This window comes from Amblyomma americanum, chromosome 7 (genome assembly GCF_052857255.1).
Source record: "Amblyomma americanum isolate KBUSLIRL-KWMA chromosome 7, ASM5285725v1, whole genome shotgun sequence".
Taxonomy (NCBI): Eukaryota; Metazoa; Arthropoda; class Arachnida; order Ixodida; family Ixodidae; genus Amblyomma; species Amblyomma americanum.
Window position 1 is genome coordinate 115,765,350 of NC_135503.1, and position 17,878 is coordinate 115,783,227.

At 48.1% G+C, this 17,878-nt stretch overlaps 1 protein-coding gene across 1 annotated transcript; it reads right to left on the bottom strand.

Annotated features, from left to right (window-relative positions):
- Positions 1-275: 275 nt before the first annotated feature.
- LOC144099504 (uncharacterized) lies at positions 276-15,604 on the bottom strand. The gene is made up of 6 exons (XM_077632857.1): positions 15,521-15,604; positions 13,650-13,805; positions 10,901-11,045; positions 6,971-7,329; positions 4,662-4,918; positions 276-646 (listed from the first exon to the last, which is right to left on the bottom strand). The coding sequence occupies exons 2-6, from the start codon at positions 13,773-13,775 to the stop codon at positions 427-429; spliced, it is 1,107 nt and encodes a 368-aa protein (XP_077488983.1). The 5' UTR covers positions 13,776-13,805; positions 15,521-15,604; the 3' UTR covers positions 276-426.
- Positions 15,605-17,878: the final 2,274 nt, after the last annotated feature.

A 17,878-nucleotide genomic window follows, 5' to 3' on the forward strand; every position in this document is an offset into this window, starting at 1 on the left:
ATGATAAAGCATCCCTGATACTGAGAACTCATGTCAGGCGACTTTCTCTATACAGACAAAAGAACAGGACGACAGGAGTGGACAACTCGTCGTCGTTAGCGAAGACACGGTTGAGAGTACAGCGTAGTCTATAATGTTCACTTCGTGAGCGTTTTATTATATGGAATGAAGTAAGATTACAAACACCGTTATAGATAGGCATTTCGAATCGCGTACTGCTAAGTCTTGAGGCAGGAATGAATTTCATAATGAGACTTTGTGAGTATTTCTGGCAGTTTTTGTTGGTTACGCCAATGGCAGGCGTTCGCGGCTTTTATTGGTGTCAGTGTCGATTCATTTGCTCCCTCCTCGCCTTAGTTCAACTGCTTCAGTTCAATCACCATAATCATCTGAGGCAGCGTTTTCCTTGTTCCATGCAATAAATCTTCACCCCGACGTTTTTGCAGTGCAAGTGGGCCAGTTTTCCGTGTGGTCGACGGCCACAAGGCTGAGGTTGGCGCTACTGGCGAGAGGCGCTGTGACGAGTTCCATCGTGGCGCTCCTATTGGAGACGTGAGGCACGTCGTCGTAAACGCTGCTGAGGCGCACCAGTGCCGACATCTTGAGGAAGTAGGCGCACTGTTCAAGACGGTTCCAGGCCGAGGCACTGCGAAGAGCGGCCACGCATTGTACAAGGCACACACTCGACCCTGACACTGGGCCTGCATAAATCGCTAGATTACTGTTAGATTACATAGGTCAGGCACCTGTTGGATAATGAGTGTTAGGTACCTTGATTTTTTAAATTTTTTATACGACATTAGCGGCGTAAACAATGGTTCAGTGCAGTGGCGCAGCTCCTGAAGGCGCTTTACTATGCATATATGAAAACAAAAGTTCAGAGCTCACAACAACGCACTCATTTCCCGAACTGTATCATCACCGGTATGGCATGGTTACTTGTGTACTGATCCTGTACTTCCGACTTAAGGCGCCGAAATGTTTGCAGAGTTGTGGTTTCGTGTTTTGAGTTCTTCGAAATCTGTGCCGCGTCACACATTTGCGTTTGATGTGTAGCCAAGCAGTCTTTAAACAGCAGGCGCAGAAAGGCAGGAACATTTCCTTGTCGGTGACGCTTTGGTGGTAACAATGTAGTTGGTGAGGGTGGTAGAGGATTATAGAGAATTTTTATGGCGTGAAGGCATCTGCGGCCAAAGAGCGCTATGGCACAAGGTTTTTTAAATCGAAAGCCACTACGTTAGGTATTCAAGAGGGCAGCGTGACCACAGTAACGTGACAAGTTTCACGAGATGTCAGATAGCAGGCCATGTGACCTACTGACGTCATCACAATCTGCCCACCGTGGCACGTGGCAACTGCCCCATCGGACTTTGAGCAACCATCCAACTGTGTTCATGATTGGCCGAGAGGCCACGTGACCTTTTAAGTTCATCTGCTGATTCAGCCATGTGATCTCGAAGCCTCCCGTCTAACCAGCTGAGCAGAGTCGGAGGTTTCTTCAACTTCGGCACTGGACGCGGAGATCGTTTCAAGTGAGACGGGGCGCAAGAAAAATGACTCTGCCACAAGTGCGTTTCATCGACGCTTTACAGACAATCCGTTCGGCAGTGTGTGTGTGACGATTGTGAACGTAGCCATGCAAAGGAAGCCTTCGCTTCTCACCGGGGTTAACCAAAGTTTAAACCGCAGCTAATATTTTCGTTTGTTAAAGGTGGGGTCAAAGGCATTTCACCCTCAATAAGCTTAGCACCAGGCCAGCGGAAGCTTGTACCCATTGCATCACCTGTGGGTGCCCTGTGGCACTGGGGATCGAACCCCACACTTCCCGCATGCGAGGCGGATGCTCAACCACTGGGCCACCGCTGCGGTGGTAGAGATGTGAAGCGCCACAGGGTCTGCTATTGAACCACCTTGTAGTGGTCATTTACGACACTCCCGAAGCTCAAAATCTCTAGAAGGTAAGGAGGAATTCAGTCATCACCGCTGAGGACCTTGTTAGCTCACAGGCGCAGTGAGTGCCCGACCTTACCACTCATAATCTGACCGTGTGGCGTGGGAACTTCTGACCAACCTCGTATCTCCTGCCACTGAAACAGAATGCAGTACACTCTAAAATCTTCGATTAACCTTGTTAAAGCAAGCCTACCAGTTAGTGCGCCGTGCGCCCCAAATTTTCAGGATGACTATATTGCCCCACGCTCATCACGAGAAAATGAAAACTCTGGGAGAAAATGCTGAACATAATTCACAACGACACAATTGAAACTTCGAGGAGACGTGGGGCGTATGTCTCATAGTCAGCGTGCAGGTAATGCAGCATCAAAGACGCGACCGACAGAAAACTACGTCCTTTTCCCAACTTCAATGTTTTCCCCAAAAAGCAAACTGCACATGCGTAGCCATACTACACTAGAACAGGCAAAGGGCACCGATGTCGTCGTCTGGAGCAAGTAAAACTTATATTGCGTGAGCAATTGCAGAGCGAACTGCATGCTTAGCTACCGCAGAATTACAGACATGCTCAATCTATGTCTTGAGGCACAAACGCTGTTACGGTGGTGTGCCATTCTTTACAAATTCTTAAATGCCCAGCAGCCACCATGAGGCTTTATCAAAAGCTGGTGCAGTCTTCTCGATCCATCGAGTGCTACATTTGATGAACATTAGCCGCATTGTGGGCATGTTGACCGTAGTCTTGACCTAACAACACATATGCCGTCCACAACTGTAGTTTGTACTTCCAGCTCTGTCGCGTTGTTTTCGGCCACTAGGACAAAAAATGGAGTTGGTGTTATCGAATCAGGGAATGAACATTGTGTCTCGCACGATACAACTACTTTTGACTGGATCGCGCCAGTGGTTTTCGCAATTGTGCGAGATCGATGGTCAATAACAATACGGGTGGCCGCCGCGGTGGCTAAGAGGTTATGGTGCTCGGCTGCTAACCCGTAAGACGCGGGTTTGTTCCCGGCCGCGGCGGTCGAACTTCGATGAAGACGAAATTCTAGAGGTCTGTGTACTGAGCGATTTCAGTGCACTTTAATGAACGTCAGGTGGTCAAAATTTTGCAGAGCCCTTCACTGCGGCGTTCCTCATAGCCTGAGCCGCTTTGGGACGTCAAATGGCCCATGTCTAACAAGAACACTGCTAGAGAAAAAAAAAGGGGGGGGGGGGGGGGGCTGGCCTCCTTTGGATACGTGCCTGCTACGCACGATAACAAACATTCCTATTGAGAGTACTTCACCGTAACGTCAGAAACTGGGTCCCCGAATGCCTGGCGTCGTTTGTCAGATATGACGTTTGATTGAACACCCTGAGGCCATATTGACAAAACTAAGCGAATGGCCCCTACGCGACTGTTGGCCTATCTTGTCATGTGAAGATGCGGCAGCGCACCAAACGCCTAAAGTAGCCGGCAGGAAATGCACCCGCTAACTCCGAGGCTCACTCACGTGATCGAGGCCCCTTGCCCACTTTATAATAAAGGTAGTTGTGTATTGGCCGGCAAAGAGGCACTTAGCCCAAAATTAAAGACGCCTTTGAGCGAGATACTAGCCTATTAATGATGTATCTAAAGCAAAAACCCACTCAAGACAACACGAATAACATAAAAAGTAAACGGTTGACTTCCAAATGAAATTTATTCGAAAAAATATAACCAGAAGGTGTTAGAAAGGTGTGACTTAGCTGGTTACGAAAAATAAAGCATCAGAAAAGACCACACGTGTTACACTACGTGTGCCGAGCTATCATTCTGATGTCGAAGCAACGGAAGGGCAGCTAGTGCAATTATATTGAAGTCATACTCTAAACACGGATATGCCTAAAGGGGAGCAAAAAAAGGTAAGCTGTCCTCTAGCGCTCTGATTTTTAGAGACACGATATGCTGCCTAAGTTCCAGAGTTGATTTCGATCACGAAAATATACGGAATGCTTTCTCTTGGCGACGGCGGTATATTGTCGCTGCAAAGCACAGTAAACATTATGCGGCTGGCGATGGGCGGAGGCTTTTAAATGTGGCACCCGAGGTAAGCAAACAGCAGAGACTGAAACTTCGTTTAAAACCTTAGTAACTGCTAGAACTTCGCATATTTTAAAAAAGAGAAAATTTCTTTCCTTTGCCAAACCTAAGTATTCCGCATTTGTACTGATAGGAACCTACCCCAGTGCTTGGGGTAGATACCCTGCCCCTTAAAGCGAGTTTACTCGAGGACAGCGTACTCCCTTTTGACTCTCTTAATTGTTATTTAGAGTGTAGGTATCTGGACTTTTTCCACAACAGCCTTCAATATGTGGCCAATGTGCCATATATGGCACAAAGCGCAGTCCGGTGCGCAACCGCAGTCGGGAGTGCTGCTCAAAATTTTTGATGATGACTCCTGTGACATTAAACTGTGTTCTCTAGCGCGCGATGAACCTAAGAATCATTAAATCAAATTTATAATCACGTTCGTGATTGACGAGAGAGAATTTTAGCTGGTAGTAAGCGTTTAAATTTTTGTTGTCGTCCGTTTCTTTTTGCGCTGTAACGCTTGAGTCCATAAGGAAGCAAAACGCAAGTGCAAGTGACGCACCTTAGTGTCCAACGGTTTTTGAAGCGATCGCGAAGCGTGTTTCATCTCTGGTAGTGTAATTGCTTCAGTTTTCCCTTTGGCGCCTACCTGTCGCGTGCGTTCGAGGCGGGTGTGGCTCCTCTTGCGACTGTGGTTGAGACGCGACCGAAGACGTCGCCTGGCATTCCGGACAGGCGCTGCATCTCTTTCAGCAGGTGACCGGCGTCGATGTTGGCGTCGTCGCGTGCCCACAACAGCAGCTTGGAAGCATTGGCGTATTCGGGGGCATACTCAAGCATCTGGGCCCGAGTAGAAGAGTGCCAGTGCGACTCAACGGCCATGTCCAGGTGAAGGTCGGCCTCCCTCTGCCCGGTGCGGCGACGGAAAGAAGCGCAGTAAATAATCCGCGACGAACTGGCGTCTTATACCACTGCACAGCATTTGAAAGGCGGTTATGACCCGCTTCTTCGAAACTGACAGGCGCCTCAGCTTTAAAGGTGCACTAAAGAAGAATCAGAACACGCCTTTTATCACGGGAACTCGATCTACACGTTCCGAGCAATCTTATAAACCTCGAATTATTGTCCAGTGCTGCCGATTGCCCTAAATTAAATTGGATTAAACGTCCCGGCTCCCACCATTTTTTTTCACTCAGCGCTAAATGTAGGAGGAGTCAACCAGCGCGTGGGCTGCCTTTCAGCCAGTCTCGTGGTGGCTTGCCGCTCTGCCATCGGCGGAGTGATACGTAAATCAAAGAGTCGGCGCGTGCTTTTAGTTCAGTGGGCCTAATTTGCGGCTATGTTGTCTCGTCCGGAGTGCCTCAAGGAAACATACTGGGACCAATTGTTTTCTTAATCTGTGTTAATGATATAACTAGTGCCGTTCATCCTCATGTTAACATCAGGTTGTTCACGGACGATTGTCTGCTCTTTAAACAGGTTACAGGCCGTGACGATCAACTTCAGTTACACAGTAGTTTAGATACACTTAATCAATGGTGCACGGCTTGGTCTATGACCCTAAACAGTGCAAAAACGGTCTTACTTCGCGTCATGAACAAAAAAACAGGCAATTTAATTTTCATATTGCATCAATAATATCAAATAAAGGAAGTCACAGAATACAAATACGTATGCGTAACGTTTACAAACACTCTTTTGTGGTCCAAACACATTGATAACATTCGCATCCGCTTCCCGAAAACTCGGCTTTCTGCGTCATAAGCTGAAAACAGCACCTACTGATTTGAAAATGCTAGCCTACAGAACTTACGTATTGCCGAAACTAGAGTATGCAGCCATAGTATGGGATCCCTTTCATCTAAAGCATAAACATAAACTTGAAATGGTTCAGAGGCGAGCAGTCAGGTTCATTTTCAACAAGTTCAGGCCCACTGATTCCCCGTCACAACTCATGGCTGACAACCATATCCCTACCTTAGAATTGCGAAGAACTACAGCACGACTTAAATTTTTTTTCACGATGTATGACAAGCCGCTAGAATTTAATGGACGGCCATACATTCAGCGTTACCTGCCACGCGTGTCAAGTCACCGTCACGCTCACAATTTGCTGCCTTTCCATGCCCGTACTAACTTGTATAAATAATCTTTTTTTCCTCGTACAGTTAGTCAGTGGAATGGTCTACCCTCTGAAATTTTTTCCCCTGATAATTTTGACCGGGCACTGCTGCTGTATTTTGCGTCGTGACATTCTGTGACGTTTTTTCCGTAATTTTATCAGGTTATCATTATTCTGAGCAGTAGCGTATGTAAGTTCATTTCTGTGAGATTACGTAAAAATCATTCTACATAACTGAAATGCTTGCTTGTTCCCTTTTGTTCTCTTCCCATGTTTTGTTCTCTTTCACATGTTAAACTCAGGAGCTTATTTATAAATGGTGTTAATCGAGAGAAAATGTTGTACGACATGCCCACCTGCTTGGTCTCGTTGAGACTGCAGTACTTATAAATAAATAAATAAATAAATAAAATTGAATCTATATAAAACAAAATAAAACCGAAGCGAAGCCTTCATACGAAGTAGTCTGCGTATGAATTGAAGGTACGCAGTCCTGATTCCCCATTTGCTAAGAAATATGCAATGGTGGAACCAGCGAAACGGACGCAGGACAAGAACAAGGAGGCACACACACAACACGGCTGGTCCCGCCATTGCGCATTGTGAACCACCTAGCCCCGCAATTTACGCTAAGAAATATTCTCTCATAAGCAGTAATTTTTCATAAGAAGGCACAATTTTGGAGCGAAAATTTGCGAGAGGTGAGTAAAGTACGGCCGTGGAGAAAGCTTCGCTCATGGCTTACACTTGACTTGCCACCGCCAAAGGCTGCTCGGTGGCAGTTCCCAGCCACAACAACCCCTGCACTGGACCGCGCCGATTGGCTGTCACCTTACCAGCAGCTCCTTCTTAAGATTGACGTTTCTCGGCGATCCCGGCGCCGGCTCCGCGAGGAAGAAGATGAGCCGGAAGGCTCCGCGCGGGTACCGGGCCTCCTCGCCCCAGCCTCGGCGGATGGCTGCCCGCAAAGCGACGTTATGGGGCCGTGTGGACACCATCGCCAGGTACGGGCCGTCGAAAGGACGCCGAGGCCACAGGCGGTACTCGCGTGGGTGCACCAATACGTCCGGAATGCGACTCATCGCATTCCGTACGTCCGCCTGGGCGCTGGAGCCTCGAGGCCCACGCCACACGAGCGCGTGGTCTCGGTGGCCGGAGTCGCAAGTGACAATACAGAGCACTAGCCCGCCGGGAACTGCGTTAGACGACAGCGCAGAATGTAGCCAGTCCGGCTCCGAAGTCAGGTTTCGGAATTCAGTTTCCGAACGGCGTGCAATGAGTCCGCTGACACGTGGCAAGCACGGAATTGGCAAAGCTGACGAGACGCACTGCACTTCTCATCTCTTCATTCATTCAGGGCTAAACGTACCACAGTGGGAATAGAAGCAGAAAGAACAAGTGACCGTGCCGTCCGTTCTGCGAAGTAAACCTTCTTCAACTTGTCCTCTTATCAGAGACATTGAGCAGCTCCTTTGATCATGCAGACTGGCTCATGCCAGACGCCGTTCCGGATCTTTCTACCGGCTTGTTGTAAGCTCCCTATTGTTGCTGCGCACTACGGTGGACGTGTTTCGAAAAGTGGACCTCGTTTCTTCCGGGGTGCTTATTAGAAGTGTAGAACTGTGAGCGCAATTTGTCTCACACGCAGACGGTATCGGATACATGGTATTCATAGCGGATGCATAGTGTTTTGGCGCGTTTCTCTATCGCTGTTTATGAACTGCAATATCGTATCTCCGCGCCGTGAGGTGCAACGCATACTGCTCTGAAGTAGTGTTAACTAACAATAATCGATAGCTCGGCACTGCGGTCACAACTATCTTCAGTTTGTACTAAAATAGTGGAAAGGCAACAAAGTAGTGTTGCTGTGAACGAAAGACATTCCAAAATAACCAAAACAGCAATGACGTTGAGAAATGTATGCTTCAAAGAGGTTATTTCACCTGATATGTTCCTTGAAATACTGGTTGTTTTCTTCCACCATCTGCTCCAGATACATGTACTCCTTTTAGGTTCCTGTTCCTCGCTATATTTCCACACTAAGGTCTAGCGCTTTCCCTATCGATCCTTGGCCCCTCATTGTCAGTGAACGAATCCTGTTTAACTGCTCTCTTCAACATTAAGCATGGGGCGTAAACTCTGTTATTTCGGATTTCATGGTACCGGAGCAAATGTACAAAATACCTAAATGCCGGATTCTCTTCGGGACCAAAAAAAAACCCATAGCAAAGTGTCCTACATGAGGGTACGTTTATTTCTCGAAACAATGACTATTCGTTCATTGCTTAGTGCGCAAACCTTACGTCGTAATAACTACTTTTCGCAGTGCATCCAAATAATGCACAGCATGCATGCAAGCTGTCGGAAGAACCATCACATATATCCTCCAGGGCACTAAATGTATCAACAGCCTCTGCCCCGGACACGCACACACACCGCAAAGAAATGCACACCTTGAGTACACGCACACGACATACAGTAATGTGACTGGAGACATCAAGATAACACGAAGAACTATGACGGTTAGTACAGCCGCGCGCACACAACGAAATTAAGTCAGGAAATGGCGGAGCATAGTGCGGAGCAAAAAAAAATTACCGGTGGTTTGTCCCTGGTTAAACCTGGAGTGACGCGATAGCTACAGTTGGATGAGTGGTACTTGGTTCACGTGACCAACCACGTGACGAACCACGTGATCAGCCACGGTACCGCGCCGCCGGCAGCTGCTCCCTACCACGTGATCAACCACGTGACAGCGTGGCGACGCCGCCAAGCTGAAGACTCGAAATGCTACCGTAATGTTGCTATCGCTACAAAACATCCTGTAGTGCCTTCTCAACTGATAATCATTGCTATTATTAACGCACCTTTTATATTTAGGTTGAACACGAGCGCCACTAGTGGCCAGGCTTCCGAGTCACTAACTCACCTTATCATCACCCTATCTCCGGTGCCCTGTGCACATGTGAGCTCAGCCATCTGTCCCAATGAACTGAAGCGCAGCCAAATTCCTCCACATTAACGAAAGTTCCCCGCCATAGAAAAGTACGTATAGCTGAAGGGGCTAACAGAGTGACTGAATTATCCAGTTTGAGTTAACGGGGATTGGAGTAGCGAGGTTTCACCGTAGTCACCTCGGGAAAATATTGTTTAAAACCCCCGGCCACGTCATTCACAGCCAGTTGGTTGCTTGGTAACAACATAATTTAAAGTCCTGCAGAGCTTTCGCCGACGGGGCCTTAGGTCTCCCACGTGGGGACGTCGAGGTGTTACCTCGTCGTCGCCTCGCGGGCCTGCTGGATGGCCCATAGTTGATCACCGAGGCTGGGGCTGCGCAAGGCAGCGGCCCACCGCGGCGCCAGGGTTCCAGAGTCAGCACCGTGCGGGTTTTTGTTACAGACCCAAAGCATGTGAGCTAAAGTGGCTATATCAGTGTGGCAGACATTGCATATATTTGTCGGGTTGGGGTACGTGAGCGTCTGCAGTTGTCTGAGGGCCACCGCGTGCGCCCTTCCAGCTTGTCGCTGGGCGGAGGGAAGGTTCGGCGGGCCAGGCATGGTAATTTCGTTGTAGCTGGTCAAGCAGTTTTGGTGCTGTCCCATGGACGACGGTCGCCGGCGCGGTTCGCGAGCTCGCGCTCCTTGGCGTGTGCCGTCTCGTTTCGGTTGGGATATGTCTTCGATACTTCTCCCAAGTGCGCCGGGAACCACTGAATTCTGGTTTGAAAATCTACCTCCCGCTGGACTTGTCGATTGCTCTGGACTCGGAGCACTCTCTGGGAGACCCATCCTTTGGCGAAGTTTGCGACCCTTTGTCGCGAGTCGCAGAGAACGTGGTGCGCGTCGGATCCGTGAGGGCGAGTGCCACCGCCGGTTCCTCCGTTTCTTCTGCGCCCTCGCACGCTACACTTGCCGTTATGCGCGTTTTGCCACTCGAATCGATGACCGCAACCGCGAGTCGCGAGCGTTCTGCGTATTCCGCGGCGTCAACGAACCTTGTCCCCGTTTCGTCTCCGTGTCTGTGTATGAGAGCTCTGGCTCTGGCCACTCTTCTTCCCCGGTTGTGTTCCGGGTGCACGTTCCGTGGAATCGGGTCGACTCTTAGCGTTTGTCTTATAGCGTCCGGAACGGCGACTTTATAGCTTTGCGCGTGGTAACGGATTCCGAGTCTTTCCATGATATGGCGTCCCGCTCTCCTGCCCGCTAATCTTTTTAGTTGTGAAGTGCGCTGCGCCTCGTCGATTTCGCTAAACGTGTTGTGAAGCCCGAGCTAGAGCAAGCGGTGCGTGCTAGCGGACTCCCGTACCACCGAAAATATTGCAGCATCAAAATGTCAAAAGTTTGGACGTGAAATGCGCTATGGTTCTCCTGTGTGGAGTCAGCGGTAATTTGTATGGGTTTTGACCAGTCCTGGGAACAATTATAGCAACGAGACCACTCACACTATTTTGTTCACCTACAAGTCGGCCGCGCCTACAACAACACTTGTGCAATATTCTTTGAAATTAGGTGTCATTGAGTAGCTTCTTCAATGAGCGCCTATTCAAGCCACCTAGTGCGTGGTGCAGACTTGGCGGGCTTAAAGTGCAGCGAAAGGCGTTGCACCAGAGTTCATTCGGAACTACGCACATGCCAGCAGCCGCATGGTTTCGTGTAAACCACTGAAAATTTGTTTTCGGTAGGACGAAAACTACCGAGCTTTGAAGTCATTACTTTAGTGCACTGCGTTTATCCAAACATTTTTACCCGAAGGCCCGCGTCCGTTACCAGCAAAAGCTTCGAAGAGCTTCGTGCCTGGTGCCGTGGTGGCCGTGACTCTGTCGTGGTACCCGAAGTAGTGCAGGGTAGTGCACACGCAGAGCAACACCAGAGCCAGGAAGGAGAACTGGATGAAGGTCCGATCCAGGTAGAACTGCGGCACGAGTCAAGTACAGAGTTAGCAGATGGATACTTTCGGATCTGTTCTCTAATGTAAGTTGAAGGCAGGCGGTGGTTTTTTGAAAAGAATCGACACAGCATCGTCTCTAAGAAGGCGGAGATAACAGCACTAGAGACCACTGAAGCGTCGAACACTGATCAAGAGTCAGGCCTAAGTGATGAGGTAACCATCAGGTGACAGAGAAATGCGCAGACTATGAGCAGTCCCTATATTATCGCTTTCACTGATTATGGGAAAACATTGGATCCAGTGGAAACCTCAGCAGTTATGCAGGCATTGCGGAATCGGGGTGTAGAAGAGCCTCATGTCAAAATACTGGAAGATATATATAGCAACTGCATGGCTACCGTAGTCCTCCATAAACTCAGCAGTAAAATTCCAATAAGGAAGGTTGTCAGACAGGGAGACACGATCTCGCCAATGCTATTCACCCCCTGTTTACAGGAGGTATTGCGAGGCCTGGGTTGGGACCAGATGGGAATTAGAGTTAATGGAGAATACCTAAGTAATTTGTGATTCGCTGATGACATTGCCTTGCTAAGTCACTCAGGAGATGAACTGCAAAGCATTATCAGTGAGTTAGAGAGGCAGAACACAACGGTGGGTCTAAATATTAAAATGCACAAAACAAAAGTAACGTTCAACTGTCTCGCAAGGAAACAGCAGTTCACAATTCGTAGCGAGGTGCTTGAAGCGGTAAGGGAATACGTGTCCTTAGGGCAGGTAGTGACCGCTGGTACGGATCACGAGAGAGAAATAACTAGAAGAATAAGAATGGGATGGAGCGCATATGGCAGGATATCTCAGAACATTAATGGTAGTTTACCAATATCCCTCAAGAGAAAAGTCTACAACAGCTGTATCTGACCGGTACTCACCTAGGGGTAGAAACGTGGAGGCTAACGAAAAAAGTTCGGCTAAGATTAAGGACAACGCAGCGAGCCATGGAAAGAAAAATGGTACGTGTAACGTTAAGAGACCGGAAACGAACACAGTGGGTGAGAGAACAAACGCGCGTAAATGACATTCTAGTCGAAATCAAGAGGAAGAAATGGGCATGGGCAGGACATTTAGTGCGAAGGGAAGGCAACCGCTGGTCCTTAAGGGCAACGAAGTGGATTTCAAAAGAAGGCAAGCCTGTCAGGGGGCAGCAGAATACGGTGGTCGCAGCTGACAACAGACAGGGTTAATTGGAGAGACATGGGAGAGGCCTTTGTCCCGCAGTGAACATAGTCAGGTAGATGATGATGACGTAACCAGCCTTAGTAACATGAAGGAGGTGCGTGACGGTCTACGTCCATAACAGGTGCGATCAATGGGCTCCTTTAGTGGACACTTGGCCAGAGGCAGAGGGGGAATGGTCTGCGGTGCTTGGCGAATTATCTAAGGACAGCAGCCCTTCGCGTGCAGCATGCGAGGCTACGGTTAATACAGGAGGGGAACCCGTTAGAGGGCAGACAGCAGCCGGCTTCAAGAACACAATACTCGGGAGCGGGCACTGCTGATGCGCGGACAAGCCATTTGGCGTACCGATTCCCCCCATAATGCGTTCTGTGCGACAGAACTCTCTTTGAGGACACTAGTGCGTAGCTTTAATGCTTGGTCATGGCTAACCAACTCGAGCTAATATATTGCCTCAGTGGAACAGTATCTTCGAACTGATAATACGCAACCCTACAACGTCGCCCAACTAGCTATGTTACGTCTTCTAAATTACATTGGCATGATATAAGTATCATATCATAATTAATCTTCCTCTTTCATGTAAGCGGCGTATAACCTTTAAGCTTCGTTTAGACTTGGTTATATGCGGTGTAGTACGAAATGGTACGGTATGGTATGGTACACAGTATATGTTTTTTAACGTCCCAAAGCTACACGGGCTATGACTATACAGGTCGACGGCCATAGAGGACGACTAAGGATTAATTTCAACCGCCTGCGAATCTTTTGCGTACACTCACACCACGCAGTACACAGGCGCCTTGCGTTCCGCCTCTATGGAAACGCGGGCGCCGCGGCCGGGATTGAACCCGCATCCTCCGTCTCAGGTGCCGAGCGCCCACCACTGAACCACCACGGCGGGGAAGCTAAGACTTCAGTGCCGCGACACTTTCCGACAGAGCCAGCTGTCGAGACAGGCGAAGATGTGACCGTTTTCAACCAACAGGCATGTAAATTGGCACGTCTCAATCCGTCTCAATCTTGCTCGGCGAATATGCCGAAAAACGTCGCCAACTGGACGAGCAACTGAACAGCGCGTTGTGTACACTACACTTTCCCATGATAGTAGGCATATTTAAAGAGGTGTGGCCTGTGCTACCTAGTCAGCATCTAATAGGGAGCTCCTATTTCTGACGGAGAGTACCGGTCCTATTCCCCATTGGCTCTTCATGTGGGCCATGAGGCGATAGCTCAGACCTTGTTGTATTCTACGGCTCCCCTCTTTGGTGGGTGGTGGTGCTGCCTTTCTGTAAAGGGAGCTTGAATACGGTGTTTGACCAGGAGGTATGAAGCTTGATACTGAAAAAAGAGGCCCCTCGCTCGCTTTTTTTCTGTGGCATTTAGAGCGGTTACCTCCTCTTGCTTCATCCTCGTCCGAGTGACTCCAAGGCGTGTTCGCTGCGCTGACGTGTCGCCGGTAAAGGTCCTTTTCAACCACTCCCGCGCGGAGAGTAGCGGCCGCTTCCTTGTTGACGCCATTATGCAAAGACTGGTGGCCGTTGTAGGCCCCTGCAGGGCAAAGGTAAAATATGCACTTAGCGGAACTGGTCCAGAAGTTTGCGGAACGGTTCCAGGAGTCTCCGCGTCCCGTCTTAACAACTACACTGGATCCCCATCCGACGTGAAAAGAGATGCCGCACACTGGTTAGTCACTGTTTGCGCCTATGGAAAAACGATATTCCGCTAGACGAACCAGTTCGAGCTAACAGCTGCAGTTCAGCCATGACACACATAAAAACACACGCCAGGAACAAAGAGGACTTGCCCATGTTTTGTGGGTTTCCCTTTGTTTTCGGTCGCTAGCTTTCTGTATAATATGCTGCTCTTGGGCACTACTGTCATTGTGAAAATTCGTTCATGATGTACGCAATAGAAGGTTGACCCTGATCACTCGTGAGTGTCATTCCAAATGTTCTAAAGTATTTTGTTCTCTAAGTTAGGACCTATTTGTTTCCATTTAACTTACAAGAAAATGCCTTTGTAGGCGAAAAGAAAATGCAGGAACAGTAATATTTAAATAGAAACATAACTGGAGCAGAAATATCAGCAATAGAGTCTGTTAGATATAGTTATTATTAGATACTCTAGTTTCGAGAAACGCCCATAGGGCATTCGTTACGGTTTCTAACTACCTCGTTCACAAATAAGAGTTGCAATACAGATCGTCTGCCGTCTAATAATTAGCGCAGGCACACTATGCCACTTCAAAGACGTGGTACTTACATCTAAAAAAGGACCTGAGGGCAGCTAAACAGCCTACCATAGAGAACCGGAAAGTCAAGTCTCATAACGATCCCGGACAGACTTAAAAAGATTGAGTGATAAATCTCAAACAGCCTGAAAATTTCAGCTGAAGGCCTACCTGTACAACACGACGACAAAGCGCAGATTCTCGAGCATGCCCGTTTTGCCCGTCTGCGGCATAGCAACATCCTCATTCACCGCGGAGGGAATGCGAGGTTTTTCAATTTTTCAGCGCCAACAAAACAACTGCGCCTCCCCCTCCCCCCCCCCCCCCCCCCCATCCGCACATTTTCCGCGGAAAGACCCTTACGTACAGTCATCATTGCAAAAAATCGAAATAACCACTGTATAATTAAAGCATGCTGTGAAGGCTTAAAGAGAGGGCCCGACAAACTTGAGAAGACTACGATGAGCTGTCAAAGCGTAGCACAAACTGAGTATCGGCGATACTGACAGGTTCTGTTGGCGATGCTTCAAGCTAATGGCACAGTTCTGATCCCTGGCTGCATTCTGAAACTTTGGGATGTATTCTAGCACAATATTTGGATGTTGCAACGGTTCGCGATTTCCATCAGCATAGCGGCAAACGGTCAGCTAGACATCTCGTGCGTCGAAACCCGCAGCAGGTACAGCGTTCTCAGCGGATCCGCCAAAGGAGGACTGGCGTGCATTTCTCAACATTATCAAAATATCACGCCAAGCATCGGTGTGGCTCCAGTCGTACACACAAAGCCAATTCAAGCAAAAGCTGGGCTATATAAAATGAAGGAAAGCCCTTCCGAATCCTTCCCTACCAAAGAGCAAGACCTGCACCCAACTCATATTTTGTTAACCTAATCCTAAGGTTACTTGCAATGCCACAATAAAACACTACCCGCTCTAACGCACGACTGACAGCGAAATTATTTGAGGTAAAAAAACAAGTCCAAGCGCACTTAATACGGCGTGTTGTGAGGATTCGGCAACGTTATGTGCACTACCTGAATGAATAGGTCCGTAGAGCCGATATGATGAGCTTCTTGACAGGGGGTTCGGGACACGCATACGCCGTTTTGTGGCCACTCCTTGTTCTTCTCTTTTGATGATGATGATTATGTCCTCAGGCTTAATAGCACATACCCACGGGGGGGATTGGCCAGAGTGCATTGTGGATACAAAAGCACTCATGAAGAAGCAGTGCACTATTTGGATGACTTTGGGTTTAACTAGGATATGTACAAAAACTGAAAAACAAAGGGGGAAATAAAAAGCTGCGAATTCTCATTCTAGCAGAGGAATATACCTGATGTAATTGATGATGATGATGATAATGATTATGATGATGATGTCTTCACGAATGGCACGTACCCACGGTGGGGGATTGGCCAGGGCGCAATGCTGATACAAACGCACACATGGGTAAGGAGCGGAGTAAATGAATAATTTTGTGAAGACCTGAATTTGGATTTTAAAAAAAGGCGATAAAAAAAACGGAATTGAAAAAGCTGTGAATTCACATTCTAGCATAAAAATTTACCTGATGCAATTGTATGTCCGTGAATAAAATCGTAGACTGGTTTCAAGGCATATCCCTTGGCACTTGCCCCAAAGGAGAGGAAGATCGAAATAGACAGAGGTAGCCCCAGTCGAGCGTTGGGGATCTCCAAGTATGTTTTACAGAGAGAAGCGAACCGCCGACAAAAGAGGAAAAAGTGATCTATTAACTAAATTTCGCCACAAGACTCACAGAGGGTAGTCAGCGATAACCCTGATCGACATAAATAGAGATTTAGTCGCGGTATTCTGCTGTGCAGGAGGGTCATGGACACCTCACATTCCCTTGAACTGCACATCCGCACACTCCAAGGAAATGCTAGGCGTTGAAAATCAGCTACATCAAGGGGAGGCTCATGGCTCAAGTAGTAGAGGCGCAATTAATTATGTAATTATATAGCTGTTAATATACTCGCACACTTCTTTTTCCAGCATGCAGCGAGTCTCTAGCGGCCCCGTACTCGCGTTCAGGAAGTACCCGAGGCGTAAGATGCAATTCTAATGGAAGTCGTCCATCAGACCGTGCGTGCAGTTCCGGGACATTTAGCCAACATACCATGCCATACCGCACCATACCACACCATACCATAGCATACCATACCATACCTACAATCGCAAATGAGCGAGTGAAATAGCCAACAATATCTCTTCGAATTCTGTTTCTGTCGGTGGAGTTTGAACTCACTTAATTAACTCTCATTTGTACGTTACTTGTATTTATTTTCAGTCTTTTTCAGAGGGTGCTGCGGCACGACACAACTAACCTGGCCCTGTTCTTTTCTTCGTCCATGTGTCTTCTGCACTGTTTCATCAACTGTGAACTGCCCACAAGCCCTGGCATCGACCTTAACAAATGACGTACAGCCCCCGTAAAACCTCTTCAAGCCACAGCGTTCCTTTGTAGTGGACTCAGTGTCGCACGAATCCTCCGTGAACCTGTGCAAGAACTCAACTCCTCATCTCCTAGCATTTGAAGGTCCTTTGGTCTTGAATGGTGCCGCGATGGTTCCATTATGCAGCTCAAATGAAAAGCCTTTGGTCTAAAGATTTTGGCCAAGACTGCGCCTGCTAAAATGCAAAACTTTTGCTTTCGTGTATCTCAGCAACTATCACAACCTGTTTGTTGGCCACCAGTAGCGGTCACTGTGTAACTCAATGGTACTATTTTAAACTTGTAATTTTTAGAAAACTAGGTGGTGCCTATAGATTCTATGCGAAGATGGTGATTATCATGGCGGACTCTTCCTCATCGCTGCAAAATGTGACCTACAAAAAGCTTTTTGCGGTCACACTATTTCAGACGGGCATAGTAAATCATTGGCACCGAGCATTCGAAATCCCCATGGTAGCTTTGAGTTCAGCGCCATGCTGCACACGATGGTAGCCATGCAAAATAGATTTCATGGACTTGAATTAATTTTTTGCAAAAATTTCCCAGTTGCTCTTTCATATTTCTCCTGTCCGAAAGAATACCATATCTTTGACGAAGCGGCACGCTGCGACACACGTAGTAAGCGTGCTGGACCATGGAAACTGAATTTCTGCGAAAAAGTGCTCGTAAAATCAGACAATGACGCAGGTGCGAAACTCGAACTGTCCGTTGGGATACCCTGCGCTCGCAAAGAGAACAGAACTAGTCGGCAATACCGGCAAGCGGGCTCGACTGTCGACAGGTTAAGAATGGTTGTCTTTCTAGTTCCAGCTCAATTTAAAGCTGGCGGCGAAGTTTTCAAGATAAGGCGCCTATAACCCCTACGGTAGTCTGTAACACTGCAGAAACAGTTCAGCGCGGTTAAAATCCTTCC